This window comes from Pholcus phalangioides, unplaced genomic scaffold, assembly GCF_987345545.1.
Source record: "Pholcus phalangioides strain wild (caught in Gottingen) unplaced genomic scaffold, Ppha-v1.0 ptg000003l_1, whole genome shotgun sequence".
In the NCBI taxonomy this organism is placed as follows: Eukaryota; Metazoa; Arthropoda; class Arachnida; order Araneae; family Pholcidae; genus Pholcus; species Pholcus phalangioides.
Window position 1 is genome coordinate 40,154,248 of NW_028301596.1, and position 16,507 is coordinate 40,170,754.

The 16,507-nt window shown below is 37.2% G+C and overlaps 1 protein-coding gene and 2 non-coding genes across 3 annotated transcripts in view; all 3 read right to left on the bottom strand.

Moving 5' to 3' along the window:
- Positions 1 to 5,718: 5,718 nt before the first annotated feature.
- TRNAG-UCC (transfer RNA glycine (anticodon UCC)) lies at positions 5,719 to 5,790 on the bottom strand. Its single transcript has one exon. It is a non-coding gene; the product is annotated as a tRNA-Gly (tRNA).
- Positions 5,791 to 6,673: 883 nt separating this feature from the next.
- Positions 6,674 to 6,745, bottom strand: TRNAG-UCC (transfer RNA glycine (anticodon UCC)). The gene has a single exon. It is a non-coding gene; the product is annotated as a tRNA-Gly (tRNA).
- A 3,481-nt stretch (positions 6,746 to 10,226) lies between these two features.
- The window catches only part of LOC149088595 (cytochrome P450 4c3-like), a 61,252-nt gene continuing 54,971 nt past the window's right edge, over positions 10,227 to 16,507 (bottom strand). Inside the window, exons 9-11 of the mRNA XM_089248071.1 lie at positions 15,892 to 15,958; positions 13,341 to 13,520; positions 10,227 to 13,229 (exon numbers count right to left, since the gene is read on the bottom strand). Coding sequence (XP_089104197.1) covers positions 13,060 to 13,229; positions 13,341 to 13,520; positions 15,892 to 15,958 — 417 coding nt within the window. The 3' untranslated portion in view covers positions 10,227 to 13,059. The remainder of the gene's footprint in view (positions 13,230 to 13,340; positions 13,521 to 15,891; positions 15,959 to 16,507) is intronic.

The window sequence follows — 16,507 nt, forward strand, 5'->3', positions numbered from 1 at the left end:
TTACGATACATTGGAGCTACGGAAAGTCAGAAAGCGAAAAAGAAAATGTCTTCGACATTATTATGAATATGAAGTAATCCGCCCCTTAAATGAAGTGGCGCTCCTACAAGTGAGCAAGCCCAGCCTCACCCCAAAGTTATCAAAGATATCTTCCTAATTCTTTTTATCAATTAATTTTTTTCAGCGTAGATGAATTTTTTCGCAGAAATATTTCCCACGTATATTCTACGCCTTTTCGCACGCACGCTTCCATCCCATAATGATGTGTAAAAGCAGGGCTCCAGTAGGATCACAAACATTTTTGCACCCCAAACCTCCTCTCCTCATGTACTCATTCAGATTGAGACACTATGAAAAAATCGATAGCGGACTCACATCAAGGGTGCAAAAAAATCCGTTTTTCTGTTGAATGTGACGTCTAGGCTTTGAAAAGAAAAACTTCTAGGCGCATAGCTTTCTTTCTTTCTTTCAAACCGAGCACAATTCAGTACTATCACCATCAATGGGCGATTTACTACCCAGTGAGTTGCGCCGGAAGTGTAACTGTGTGTGTACTTAACAGTCTGAATGCGTATGTAGTGCTGTGCTTGATTTTTCAGTGCCGCCATCTATATTTCAGAAGTGAAGTGTTATGATTGAATTACATTAGCGCTGTTTGTAGGTCTGTTGCTCTCTGTGGCGAGACATTTTAAAGGGGAGATACGGCCTCTGCGTATGTCGATCGATTCAGAGATCATTTTGGCGATATTTTTTCCTTGGAAGCATTTATCTGATGATGTAAATATCAAGACTATACAGACAATGCAGATTGAAATGCATGATATCCGTCCATTATCTTTTAACAAACAAAAAACCGAGAGGAAGTAGCGACGGCTCTCAAGGTGATTTTCAAATAATATCTATCTACACCTTGATCTACAGAAAAAGGATACTATTGCGTTCCCGTTTTCGTATTTTGAATAGCGTTGGTGACATTGAAGAACAAACGCGTGGTCTCTTTTCCCCTTGATGAATATTTTCTCTATTTTTATAATTGGAAATAGTTTCTAGAGAAAGTCCCTTCATTAGCAATATAATACAATTTGTATTTTGATATGAAACAATAATAGAAGCATAAGAATATACTCATTACATAGATAATTTTCTTTTCTATGCAGGAATGCCGTTTTAACGTTTGCGGAGCGACTGTTTCATAACGCGCTAGCGCGTTTGCGTTTCATGTTAGACCATGCATTCTTCGATGACAATTAATTTTATTGGTGTGTACTATCACCTTTTAAAGCTTTTCCCATCTTTTTTGAATCACCCTGTATACATGTGAGTACGAACACGAGGGTGAGGGTGATAATAGAAATCTACCGTATATTTTATTATTTACTTATCTATTAAGCTGTTTTTCTATTTTTATTTATTTTTGCTTCTACCTCTTTTTTATTGCTTCCCCATTCTTTTTCCTTTTTTAACGTGCGGTTGCGGTTAAGGGGGAACGAGGTTACCAGATTTAACGCCGATACGTCAAATAGAAATAAACCAAATTTGTTGCCAAAAGCCTATACTTTGAAGGGGGTTAAATACGCATTTTTTTATTCTCAAAAACCATACATGAATACGTATAACATATTTATTCTTAGGATCAAGTGATTTCGTTTGTCTTCATACTACTTCTACTTCTTTAACCAAACCAAAACGTATAGGCTACATAAATTTTGCGACTTTTTTCCATTGCTGTGTAATTTTCTTGACCATCCTTTCTTCAAATTTGAAGTCCTGGGCTAATAGCCCGCTTAGCTCCCGTTCCCAGTAAATACACCCATGGCCCGAGCGTTAATGTCCTTTCGACCCTTAGACAGGAATTTACTCAAGACAGTGGCTCGCACAAACTTCAGCGGGGTCTCCTTAGAATTTTTAGAGTGTCCCAGATAAGATTTATCACGAGAGCTCCTTTACAGTGCATTTATAGCGTGAGAGACAATAAAAAAATGATATTCTGAGCTACTACGTAAAGTAGTAACCCGCACTTCAACTCCAGTCACATCGTCAAGTGGCAATTTCTAACCGATAAAGTTGCGTGGGAAATGAATGTGCCATCTGTCGGTGGTCACGCTGGCTCGGTAAGTAAAGAACTTGTTTTCTATCTTCTTCCCCCGGAATCGAACCAGTAGACACTGACAGCAGCCTTGATGGTAGAAGACAAGCATCCCATTAGTGAACCACTCGGGCGCGCGCTTCACTCTCTCAATATTGAATGATCGCCCTCGTAACACTGAGTTTCAGTAACGGGTATGAGCAAAAATTACCATGAGCACTTCCGCTTGCTATGGCCTATATCAAGGTACAAAGTATTCAGGTCGAACGACAACCTTTCATTGATTGCAATTTAATCAAAGGACCCAATGCATTTTCTAGTCCCAAGGGTCAATGATGCTAACTAAGATGGCCTCGAGTTCGTAAGTTCTCGTACTGTTTTTATTTATTCTGAGAAAGTGAATAAGTGGGGTTGGTTCCCAGCCGGGCCGTACCAAAGAGACTCCTAGATACCATTCTCTATGATAGATACTCTATCTAGGAGGTTTTGGCCGTACGCTGGACCGACCTTTGTTGGGGAGAGGGTGGGCAAACTTTGAGGTGCCAACTCCCAAAAAGCATTAAAATTGACAGAAATTGGTGAAAGTAACACATATAAAAGGATTTTTCTTTCCGTACATTTGAATTTTTATAACGAAAAAACATTTCTTGAAAAAATTACATTTTTGGTTGGCTTGGTGTCCTTTCCCGCGTTCATCACTATGGAGCTGCCCATAGAGGGAGTGTGACAGATGCGGTCGCACCGGACCCAAAATAGGTGTAGAGTGAGACGAATAAGTCTGGTGGTTATACATGGTGTCCCGTAAGTGGTAATGCGGCATTTATCTCATCAACCCCCGCGTCGTGGAGGTATTGTTTTAGTTTAAAATTGCTCAAAAGTCGTTCAAAAATTACCCTGTACCAGTTTTGAGAATGAAAATACAGTGATAACGAAATAAAAAAAAATCTAAATTTTTATATGGTTTCCCCTGTGCTCTAACTTCCAATTAAAAAGCTGTTGCCCAGTGCAATATTCGCTGCGATATTCGAATTTAAAAATCGTAGAAATGTTGGGAAAGGACAACATATATGAGAGAAATGAGCTTTGTCCGTTAGTTTTCGCTGCTCTTTCATAACGTTTCCCCGATTTTTGAATTCAAATATCTCAAATATCGCAGTTAGGAACATGGATTTTTTTGTTGTCCTCAGGAGATACAGGACAACAACTTTCTAACTGGAAGTTAGAGGACGAGAGGACCGTATAAAAATTTAGATTTTTTTTCATTTTGTGACGCACTATTTTCACTCTCAAAACGAGTACTAATACATTTTGAGCATTTTTGTAATTGGAAACGTTCCTCTACAACGAACGGTTGATGAGATAGACGCCGCATTAGCACTTACAGAACGCCCTTTATACAGGGTGTTTCAAAAAGAATCATGTGATTTGAAGAAATCATAACTATTCAACATTTAATCCGTCTCGATCGAGTAATGTATAGGTAGAAAGTGGAAAATATCGAGTTTCACGCAATTGCCGACAGGTGACGCTACCGCTCTTCCTTCGGCCACCACTTCAGTGTTTGTCAAGATGGCGACTGCACAACAGAAATATTTTTGTGTTCTAAGCTTTGCGAAGCATGAGTCCGTAACAACTGATCATCGTGCTTTTCGTCGATTATAACCTGGTGTTGAACTTTCTACCGCATAGCATTAGGTGATGGTATAAACAATTCCGAGACGCGGGTTGTCTGTGTAAAGGGAAATCCCCTGACCGTCTCCACATGTCAGACGAAAATGTGGAGCGCATTCGTACGCAAAGCTTCACACATAGTCCACAGAAATCCATTCTCGGTGGATGCAAACATGCTCGCAAAAGTTTTTTTGCGATGAATTTGGCTACCGTATAGACATATGCCGTACGTATATATTATACTGTATATTTTTTTGTGTTATTTTACATTTAATTGTGTCGATTTTGTAAATTCTGTGCTTGTAATTTTTTAAGTAATTTATTTATGTTTCATCATTCTTGCATATTCTGTGATAATGCATGGATCTTTGATTGCCCAGTCCCCACTCCACCACAAAATATATAAAATAGAGGGCCCAAGAAACCTTGAAATTATTTACGCACCGAAGCTGATAAGAGGGGCAATGTAGTTGTGGCTGCAACGTAGTATTATTTTATATGATACACGAGATGGTACACGCGGTTTGATTTCAGTTTCATCAAACAGCTATCATCATTTTTAGTTTTTGTTTTTCCATTGACCCATTCGTTTCCGTGATTACCTTGAATGAGTTGCTACATTGAACCTTGACGCCATGTTTATTGGCCATATATATTGTGTATGGTCAAGGTAGTTCGATCGACGCAAGCGTATCCATAAACCGGTCTGTGGAAGAACACAAGTGCATAACCCCACTGATCGAGTACATCAGCGTGTTGCAGTTTGATCTTATTTACGGCGTGGTTGATGATGATCATTCATAATTTGAAGGAATATATTGCCATATTGAATTTGAATAATTATTCCTTAATTATTGAATAATTTAATGATCTTTTCTTTTTGTTCAGGTGAAAATCACACAAGAGAAATTTTAAAATACCTACAAATTACCCGGTGAGGATAAAGGAACAACGTGACGGGATGTGCGAATTCTGTGCGAAGTTTGTTTGATCGTCTTCCATTGGGGCGCGTAGCCCAGGTCGATAAGATACTCGCCCTAAGTACCAAATGATGTTTAGAGGTGTCGCGAGTTCAATACCCAGTTCGTCCTTGTCAGAAAACTTTTCTTGCGTGACCGCAGAAAAAATTGCTACCGCAATTAGTCCCCCATCGAGGTGTTAAAAAAAAACTAGCCTGCTGTTCAGAATCAGCAATAAATTGTAGGTGCCGGGGTCTAATTAGCCCTCTGTGTGCTGAAAATGATCATGGAGCGACAAAAATGATCAAATGATTATCCTGCATTTACGGGACAGATAAATTTTCATCTATTTGATCTCCTAAAAGGGGCGGTCGTTCTCGTCGCCCCATTTTGGATCAACGTCTCAGCTGAGGGAGGCCCATCTTCACCTGCGAATGGAGAGGGAGGGGTAGGCATCTTCAGCTGCAAATGAAGCAGAGGTAGACGTCTTCAGTTGCGAATGAAGCTGAGGCAGACATCATCAGCTACGAATGGAGCGAAGGCAGCACATCTTCAGCGGCAAATGGAGTGAAGTTGCAAAGTTGACACTTTTATGAGACGGAAACCTGTTTTCGATAGAATCAAAAAATATTCCCTTCATTCGTTAATGCTTTCGCGCGCGCGTGTGTGTGTACCTTTATATAAGATGGAAATCTGCCTAAAATGGAATAATGGACTCCTGACGTTTGGTTTCGTACAGGTTTCACTATGTAATATGTACAAACGGGGAAAAAGTATGGTACAAACAGAAAATTGAGTTCGAACCAGCACCCAGTAAAGAAGAGGGTTTTAAAATCAACCTTAAAAAAAAGAGCAATATAACATCCCTCCCCCTTTCTTAGATACTGGCATGATATAATTTCATTAAATATTATCATGCACGCTATTGGGTTGGAACTTTTGAAAAGTGATACACTTTTTTTTTTCACATATTCTTCTTCCCAAGAGAAAAAAAGTGAAACTTGCGTCGGCCGGGAGTCGAACCCGGGTCAACTGCTTGGAAGGCAGCTATGCTAACCGTTATACCACCGACGCTTGTTACGTAACCTTTACGTATATAGCTGCATCATGTGACATTATATCGTGAACGAGCTTGGAAATTAAGGAGAAGAAAAAAAAACCACAGGTGCACAGGTGACGACATTTCCTCCAGAGGAATACAGTATGGAAAAAAATTCGGATTTTTAATAAGAAGTGTTGGAAAAGTTACCATCTGCAATGACATTATTTCTGATTTTGAAAGATTAAGATGAATTCTTATTAAAAACATCTAGGCTGCGAGAATAGGCGTAAAAATGCTTCTCTGGTAACGGCTAAGTAAAAATATATCCTTCTTTTTGGTTGTCTTTTGTGGCCTTGTCTATTTCTTTTTACTTTGTTTGTTAGTTTGTACTTAAACTCATACGTTGCAGGTACAGTGATACCTGAGCTAACGAAGATAATTCTTTCAGGAATCACGTTCGTTTTCAGAAAACTTAGCAAGTCGAGGTATCACTATGCAGTTATACTATTATCTAAGAAAGACACTTTTTATGAGACGGGAACCTGTTTTCGATGGAATCAAAAAATATTCCATTCATTCTTTAATGCTTTCATGTGTGTGTGCGCACCTTTATAATGTGGAAATCTTTCTAAGATGGAATATTATTTCCCTCTTGTGTGTGACGTTTGATTTCGTACAGGTTTCATTGTACAATATGTACAATATGTACAATCGGGGAAAAAAGTATGATACAAACAGAAAATTGTGTTCGAAACAGCACCCAATAAAGAAGAGGGTCTTAAAACCCCCCTTAAAAGAGCAATATAACACCCCCCCCCCTTTCTTAGCTACTGGCATGATGGGTTGGAACTTTTGAAAAGAGATACACTTTTTTTTTTCGAATATTCTTCTTCCCAAGAGAAAAAAAGTGAAACTTGCGTCGGCCGGGAGTCGAACCCGGGTCAACTGCTTGGAAGGCAGCTATGCTAACCGTTATACCACCGACGCTTGTTGCGTAACCTTTACGTATATAGCTGCATCATGTGACATTCTATCGTGAACGAGCTTGGAAATTACGGAAAGAAAAATAAAACGCAGGTACACAGGTGACCACATTTCCTCCAGAAAAATACAGTATGGAAAAAAGTATTGGCAAAGTTAATTCTTATTAAAAAAATCTAGGCTGCAAGAATAGGTGTAATAATGCTGCTCTGATAACGGCTAGGTAAAAATATGTCCTGTTTTTGAATGTCTCGTTTTAGCCTTGTCTATTTTTTTCAACTTTTTTGTTAGTCTGTATTCGAACTCATACGTTGGAGATACAGTGACAACTCAGCTAAGAAAGATAATTCTTTCCGGAATCACGTTCGTTTTCAGAAAACTTAGCAAGACGAGGTATCGCTACGTAGCAAAGCTGTACTAACTTTCAAGCGGCTTTGCTATGTAGTGATACCTATCTAAGGAGACTTTATGATACGGAAACCTGTTTTCGATGGATTTAAAAGATATTCTCTTCATTCGTTAATGCTGTCATGCGTAATTTCATCAACTATTATCATTCACGCTATTGGGTTAGAACCCTTGAAAAGAGATTCACTTTTTTCGAATATTCTTCTTCCCAAGAAGAAGAAGAAACTTACGTTGGCCGGGAGTCGAACCCCGGGTCAACTGCTTGGAAGGCAGCTGGTATAGAGGGTGACCATACTTCCTCCAAAAAAATACAGTATGGGGAAAATTCGGATTTTTAATACGTTTTATTGGCAAATATTGGCATAAATGATGCCAAAAGTAAGCAAAATTGCCAAGTATTGCTAACATTAAAATCAAGGTGGAAATTATATTATCATTATTTTTGCTCCAACTCATAATGTCTCTGCTAGACATATGTCGAAATGTCGAGGCGTTTCAAGTCCACGATCATTATATACATCGACATAATATTTTATATATTATATCTATGATTGTATAGCAGTTTGGCCGTCATCCTCCTACTCCCTCTCTCGGATTTAAAAGTTATATCCGTAATACTCTCTACGTATAAGGAACCCCCTCTTAGTTTTGGCACCCAACTTTTGGCAAAAAGGGGTTTCCTTACACACGTTAAAATACGGCAAATGAAAATAAGTGTTAAGAGCCCCTTATACCACAACGATATCGTTAGGATGTCGTACCGACCAATCCGAAAAGTGGAATGAATATCGAAATTCGGAAAGAGGTCGGAGTCCGATCTCGGACTGTTTCTAGATATTAGAAAGAATATCTCGTATGATAATTAGTCTCTTTTGAAATATTCCGAATGCCGTTGCTAATTGATGCGAAGTACCGATTTTCGCTATGTGGAACTACGTCGTCAAATGTATGCCATTTCTACGTCGAACGGTATCGAAATCTCTTCGTCGTTCTGTATCGGTATGATACTAGGGGAGAATAAAAAAAACCGTATGCGTAAATTATTATCAGCATTGTAATGTTTCCTTTCTTCACATTTACCAACATTTTTAAACATCAGCAACATCACTGATAGAATTCATTATCCTAGACTGAAATAGGAGCAAAATTTCCGGTAAATTGAAATAATTTATTGACGATTTATCATATTTACCAATACGAGATGCGGATTGCACATAATTACCGGTAAATGTTAAAAACAAAATTTATTAAACAGCATAACTGGCAGTGATTATTCATAATTAGCCGAATTTATAAAATTTCCGTAACATATATAGCCGGTCTCTTTTATTCGGAAAAAATGATTTTCATTTCTTTGGAAAAAAAAGTGGCGCCACCTGAAGTGGAAATTTGGGAAAATTACGTCATCAAGATTTTACTGATTAGAATAGTGGCGCCATCTGTTTTGAAAATTGTGAAAATGGACGGCACGATTGTCGCAATCACAGGCATCCTCTTCCTTTCTCAGTTTTTGAATATAGTAACTTCTACTTCTGGCCACGCGTAGTAAAAGAACGCCGAAATACTGATTCTGCCATCTACCTCCTATCTCTTTTAAATTTATTCTATGTTACAAATTGGAATAATATATAAATTTTTAGCGTATCAAAATTGAAAAATAGTAGATTATCCGCATGCCGGGCACGATTTTGACTTCAATGGGGCCTAGGCAAAGCGAAAACTAGTGGGGTTCCCCCTGAACAACGGTTTACTGATATTTCCCTCCTTACTTTTCACCTGCCCTAACCGTGTGAGTGAGTGACCAAGTAAGTGCCCGTATGAATGAATGGCAGTGCGTGACCGTATGAGAGCCCGAGCGAGTGTGCGAGTGACTGTATGAGTGAGCGAGATTTTTGTTAAAACAAACACACACTCATGCTTTACACATACATGTGCAAACTTGTCTTTCTCCTTCACAACGCCTCAGAAAGGCTATTTGTGAGTCTTCAGACAGCCTCATTGGCCCGGGGAACAACGAAATAAATTATATTCTGTTCTGTAAATTTCTTATACACGTAAACATTTACATACCCAACAATCATTTACAAACCATTTCCTCTCTTCTTCATTCGGCTCGTACGGAGAAGCATCGAACAGGGAAGCCTATGGGAGTCTACAGACTCGGTACTTCCTGAAAAAAAGCATCTGCCTCAGCCAGTCAGTCAATTTTATTTTCATAATTCTGCTATTTGGTAGTGTAACCCCCGTAAGAAGTCCGTGGACCCCTGGGGGTTTCCAGGCACCCCCAATTGGGAAACCACAGTGATAGATGACGGCTCAGTCACTCGAAATTTATTTGGTTTATTTTTTTGGGATTTACGAAAAACTTTAAAAATTCTATTCTCTTCTATTCTGACTGAAATGAAATTTGGCTTTGAAATTGCATTGTAATTACTCATCGATACTTCGTGTTCATCAGTACAGATACAAATACAACGCCACAACAGGCAAATTGCCCAACGAGGTGGCTGACTTAAGAACATCATGGATCCCCGAGCCATTTTTTGGAGGCCCTACCTACTACTGCTACACCACACATTGGATTTTACAAAAATAATATATTTTTGCAAAACTAATTTAATAATTTTTCCAAAAATAATATCGCAATTTCTACGAAAAATCTTTCTTTTTCTCCATCAGAATACTTATATTTTACTCAAATCTCCAACCGGGATTTCTCTAATTTTTCAGAACATTTACCTGCAATTTTCCAAATCCTCCCCCCCACCCCCGCCCCGAATTTTCTGCATATATTTTACCCAAATTTTCCAGATTATTCTCTTCGATTACGTGTCTCTTGAAAACGAGAAATGGAATATCTATTTGAATATTTTGAGAGCGAAACCGTAATATTAATGAACGTTAATTTCATCGTCAAATAATTTTAAATTCTTACAAGAAAAAGTTATTTTGCAATAATTAAAATTTCGCAAATTTTGACTTTATTCTCTACAAGAGGTGAAATGATCTTTTTAATTCCAAAGTCACTATATTCTCGCAGCCCACAAAGAAAATGAGAAAAAAACCACACAACATTATTGCATCGAAAATGTTTTTAATTGTAATCTTTAGTAAAATATATCTGCATATATTACATAAAACAAGATGACACAATAACTTGATGCAAAAGTAAAAAAAAAAAAAGGAAACAGTAATACGATGAAACATAAAATATCACTTTTTATTCCAAATCTACTTCATATAACTTCACTGTAGAAAATAATCTGTATAAAACACAATTCAAGTAAAATTATATATTATATTTTACATTAATATGCTAATCATCAAATGACTTCCAGCCACGTAGACTAATTTATTTTGGTGGCAATATTAATATATAAATTTATTTATTTATCTTCCTTGTACAGTATAAATGCGTTCGTTCATTTCAAAACTATATTTGAGAAACTAGATCAGAAAATAATTTTTTTAGAACCTTTTTAAAATTTTGTATACATTCAACTTATCAAATGGTGGATCTATAATGCGAATATAAACCTTAGGAATTATAATCAAATATCACATAATTCATACTGAACTAGAGTTATCATCGGATATTGAACGACAATTGTAATTGGAGTTCATTAGGACGAATATACCCGTGTATGCCTGAAACTTACATTTTTTGACTGGATCATGTATCAGGCAGAATACGCAATGCAATGTAAGTTAATGAGTCGTTTCTTCAGAAACGAATCAAAACTTGATTCAAATAACATCCCACATGGGGATATATGGTTAACCAAGGTTTGACTTGTTCATGTATATCACTTAATTTAGTGTTTTCTTCTTGATCAAACTCTGTTATAACGGCACCTCAGCTATAACGTCGATAATTGTTGGTTTCAGTTGATTCCCACAAAGAATAATGTTAATAAACCTCTGCTTGATAACGTCAATGAAAATGCAACGATCTCGGATATAATGACAAACATTCCCTCCTTTGCTGATGTACGAGTATCCCAAGAAATTTCTAGAAAATTATTTTTAAAATGTTCTTTTTCGGTGAAATTTGCTTTTAATTTAAATATTAGAATCAGAGATGAGGATAATTTGCATAATAAAAAAATTATGATTATGTCATCTCTAATGGAAAAATGGACTTTTTTCCTTCAAATTTCAAACAGTCTCCCATTTGAGGATATTCAGAATTATTTCAAGAAAATTACTTTCGAAGAATGCTAAAGTGACTGAATCAATTTCTTGATAACTTACTAGAGAAAAAGTGGTAATATGTAATATGATACCATATTTTATTTAGTGTTTTGGATTCACTTCGAATTTCTAACTAGTTCAAAACTGATCTGAAAGTGTTTCAAGATTGTTCCATGAAACACGCTCAAAAGCGAAAATTTAATGTCAAAATGACAAAATCGAACCAATTAACTAAAAAAAGTGTTCGCCTTAAAATTCTTATCATGGCATGGAATTTTTTCGGAAAAATAAAAAAAAATTGAAATTTTTACTTACAAATGACACTTTATCATTAGAAACACGGCATAAAAAGCCACATAAATAGTGTAGATAGCGCAACACATCAATCACATTTGCAAACCTTATTTTTTGGGGGATCCAGATATATGAGCTTCTTTTTTTGTATTTTGGCATACTTGTTTGTAGCTCGTTGCTAAGCACAACGTAATGTATAATCTGAAAAAATACCGCCTTACGTTACCGCCATTCTCGAAATGCGTCCATTACATTCCAAATATTCGTCCATGGCCAAACGGAGAAAGAAGGGAGCATTGGTTTAGATGTCGTGATTTTTATCGATTTATTACTGATTTTTATTGATTTATTATTGATTTTATACATGTGATTGGTTTTATTGGACACATTTCATTTGATTTATATTGGCTGTGGAACTTACTATCGATGTGCACGATTGCATCTGCCCCGTGTATGAAATTTTGTATTTGCTGCCAGTGATGGCCGGCAATGCCATTTTTATAATTCAATAAATCTCCGGAGAGAGGCCCCCGAGTTCCCATGGAACTATTTCCTGAAATCAACTCGTGTGATAGAACCTGTCTGTCGGTTCAGATGTCATCTAAGCTACAAAATGATCATTTTGAAATATGGTGGTTTTGTGCAATACGAATCGAGATAAAAACTGATTATGCACAAATTAGTATTGCATTTCATGTGTTTTACGCTCAATCTTTTCATGATACAGGTGCTATCTGTGAGAGAAATTTTGAACTGTTTTCATAATTATTTATGAAAAAAAAGTCTACGCCATGATGTGCATTTCAATGGCAACTGCAATTTTTTCTGTCAAATGGTTGATTTTCTAAACTTATCATGAACTTTTCACCCACTCTGTATTTCATACCGTTCATATGCTATTGGTTTCATAATTCTATTGCATAATTTCACGGGATAAGTCGTACATATACTTAGATAAGTAATGCGATATTATTTTTCACTTTAAATAATAGTATGAATCGGGAATCAAAGAAGACTGATAGAAATCAATGTCTATACATCACAAAAAACAAAATTTCCCATCAACGTTTTCCATTTAGATGCGTTTTCCATCGGCTCAGTAAGCACTGATCTTGATTGAACTCTGAATGGACATGACGATCTTTTGCACAGTTTCTAAAGAGCAGGATTTCACGCACAGTTCTTGCTAATCATTTCTTCATTGATGATTCGAAAATTCTTCACCCAATTTCGAAGACAGCTTATTTTTGTTGGTATTCACATGTTTGACACACCATGGAGGCATCAAAGAAACACCTATAAAAGGACTCTATTTTCAGGAAATTTGACGACTGACCGTTGTTTTACTGACTACGCCCCTGACGTCAAACAAAAAAAAAAAGTTTGGCACTACTTCCCTTTAGAAAGTGTGGTCATGACTTTGATTACGGGTTCCTCGTTCTAGGTTTGATTTGGACGGAGATGCCTTTATGGGATCTCAGGACCATCTCTGACGTCAAATGAAGTTCATCTTGCGGCACCAATGAGATCACCTCGTAGTTCCTCAAAACATAAGTCAGAACCACTTTCTGTTCCATCATGGCGAATCTCTGACCTGTGGAGATCAAGACGCGGCTATAAAATTTTTGTAGAACTTATTGTTTTTGAGAAAGAGAGAGAGAGAGAGAGAGTCACTTGCTTTAGGGTATTACATAATAACACTCACCAATGCAATTCCTGGGCCCTGCTGAAAATGGGATGTAGGCATAAGGGTGCCTCCCAACAGCATTTTCTGGAAGAAACCGCTCTGGATCGAACTTTTCTGGATCCGGGAACACTTCAGGATTGCGATGCAGCATGAACGTGAAAACCATGCAAGTTGTTCCTCTTGGTATCGTGTAACCATCTTAAGTAAAGTTTGAATTAAAATAATGCAAAATATTATTGTATGAAGAGATAAATGAATTCAGGGCCAATCAAATTAGTCATTACGTTATGACCTTACGTTTTAATGAACAAAAGTATTCGGATGGATATGAGGTAGAAAAATGATTCGTTATGTCTTGATTTATTTATTGGGTATTGTAACGGCTCTTACTTAAGAGGAAGTGTGTGCAATATGTGAATATTACTCTGAAGTGTCACGGGATTAGGGTTAAAGCCACGGCGAAGGCGCTGCTATAGTAAATATACAGGAACATTTTACTGATGAACCGTTGATCCTAGAGGAATAATACTTCCAATTGGAAAAAGTATCCAAATAACGTGTAGAACCAACACCTTCTATGGCAGAAAGCCTCCGCGCGAAGCTTTGACGTCACTGAAGTCCATTTCACATGCAGCCATTGGATTGGATATAGCTGTCCGAAGTATGCGAAATCTTTACTTTTTTTTTTGCAGTATATTCAATGACTATAGGGGAAATGGACGACTTCAGTGACGTCACGAGCTTTGAGTGGAGGCTTTTTGCTACAGAAGGTGTTGGTAGAACTCAGACATGTCACACATGATGCAAGGAGTTATATAGTTATTAAATTTAAAAAAAAAAATGATTTTTTTATATGGACACCCTTTGCCCAAAAATTCAATTAGGAAATTGTTTCCCTGTCTCTCCTGAGGTCAAAAAAAAAAAAAACCAAATTTTTAAGTGCAACTCGCAGAGATATTCGAATTCAAAAAATCAGAGGAAATTTGGAAGAAAAACGTAAATCACAGAAAGAAGCGTTGTCAGTTAGTTTGTGCTGTTCTTCCCCAAATTTCCTCCGATTTTTGAATTCAACTATCTCTGCAAATATTGATTACACTTAGAAACGGGCTTTTTTCCCAGCCTCAGGGGAGACAGGGCGAAGACTTTCTAGGGTTTTTGAGGACAAGGTGTCCGCTTGAAAAGTTCATTTTTCTATTCCATTAATTACACAACCCCTTTGCAATATGAATGACATGTCTGACGTGTGCACGTTATTTGGATACATTTTCCAATTGAAAGTGCGCTTCTGAGGTTAACGGTTCATCGATAAAATACTGAAATCATTCTGTATAATCAGTGGTGGGGTTGTAATGAACCACTAATAAAAACCTTTGTTCGCGGTTAGTTATAGAGAAGAGGGCTTCCTTCGTTTGACCGTGTCAAAAATTTGGATGATTTATCCAATTTATGTCAAGGATTTATGGATGATGGAAGAAGAGCGTAACGGGAGATCACGCAAACTGCAAATAAAGTGATCAGATTTGACTGATCGTGGTCGGAGATGGCCGAGCACCTCACATCAAGGCTAGAAATTAACTGAAGGTAAATACTACGTAAGGCAAGGAATCCACTGGTAAGTTATTGCAGTCATCTTCATGTTATCAGTAGGCTTATCAATTCAAAATAAAGAAGCCAGATGGCAGCACCAGTAGACCACGAAACATGCATAACTGTGACCAATATAAATACACTAGGGCCTTCCATAAACTCGCACCACACGTTTCGACATGTATCAATTCAACAGAAATTGTAAATATTAGTTAAGAATAATTATGTAAGGTGATAATTGGCACGATCACTGGCAAATGATGGGCGTTTAAGGCCGCTAAAAAAAGATGGTTGAGTCAGGCTAATAGTAAACGTTGGCTGACTGAGGTCACTGACAAGCGATGTTTGTTTAAGGCCACTGGTAAACGATTGACAAAGGAACCATGGCTGAATGATGATATGGGTAAGAGGGCCGCAAGAAAATGATCGCTAGGACAAGAAAACCATTGAGAAGCAATGGTCTATGGTCTTGTGTTATCGCCCTGAAAGATAAAAGTTTCACTGCAAGTCCATCCACTTGGCAGAATGTGAAAAGATAGGTGTTATAAGAAAGAGTATCAGATTAAACACACATATTACTTCTACGTCATATAAATCAATTTCACAGAAGATAAAGGGTTCCTGACTCTGGTGTAGGTAAAATAATGCCCAGAAAAGTGATCTTTTCCAGAATTATCAGTTTGTTTCATTCCGTCACTGCAGAACCCCCCCCTCTTCTAGATCTACGCCAGAATGTGATAATATATATGAGTGTGTGTATGTGTTTACATGTATATATACTACACTCACTTATATCAAAATGTTTACCACAACTATTTGCATATATGCTAAACCGAGAAACTTTTTTTTTTAATCGTTCCTTAGAATCTTCACTGAACAAAAACCTAATTTTTGTGAGAACGTAAATGTTTTCCACAAAATATGATCTGATGAAAAATAATGATATAAAAGGCTATAAATCATGGGAGAAACTGTAACTTACTTAAAACGAAGTCACAGTTGGATTCCCTGCCTATGTAAGGCAATGAGGGAAATAGTCTTTGGCTTTCCTGAAAGAGATTCATTCAGCAACAATGGTCAGACGTGATTGTAGAAAAGAAATATATAACTATACAGGGTGGCGAATATCGTATCTACCAACTTCGAATCAAAACAAAAAGACAGTGAGTTCTTGTAGTGACATTGAATAGTTACGAAATAAAAGCACAAAAATTCGGGTATTTAACATAATGTGAAATTTGAGCAATATTCAAACATCAGTGCATATGGAAAATATCGTCTCCTGTGAATACTGTCGCGAGTATAGTACAAATCTTCTGCTTGACACGATACGAGAACGCTTCTATCTACTGTCTCAAGATACCGAGTGGAACATCGCATATTTCATAGTCGGCGGTGGCCTTCGATCACCTTTAAACAATGTGAATAGGCTACTCCAGTAATTCCAGAGGAAGTACCGGAGTAGTTAAATTAGAAAAGCGGAGTGGGATGATAAGTCGGAAATCAGACGATTTAGAAATAGTTGTCCTGTTGGAACAAAATGGCATTCATAAACTATATTGCTTGTTGGATGAAGAAAGGCCGATAATCCACAGATA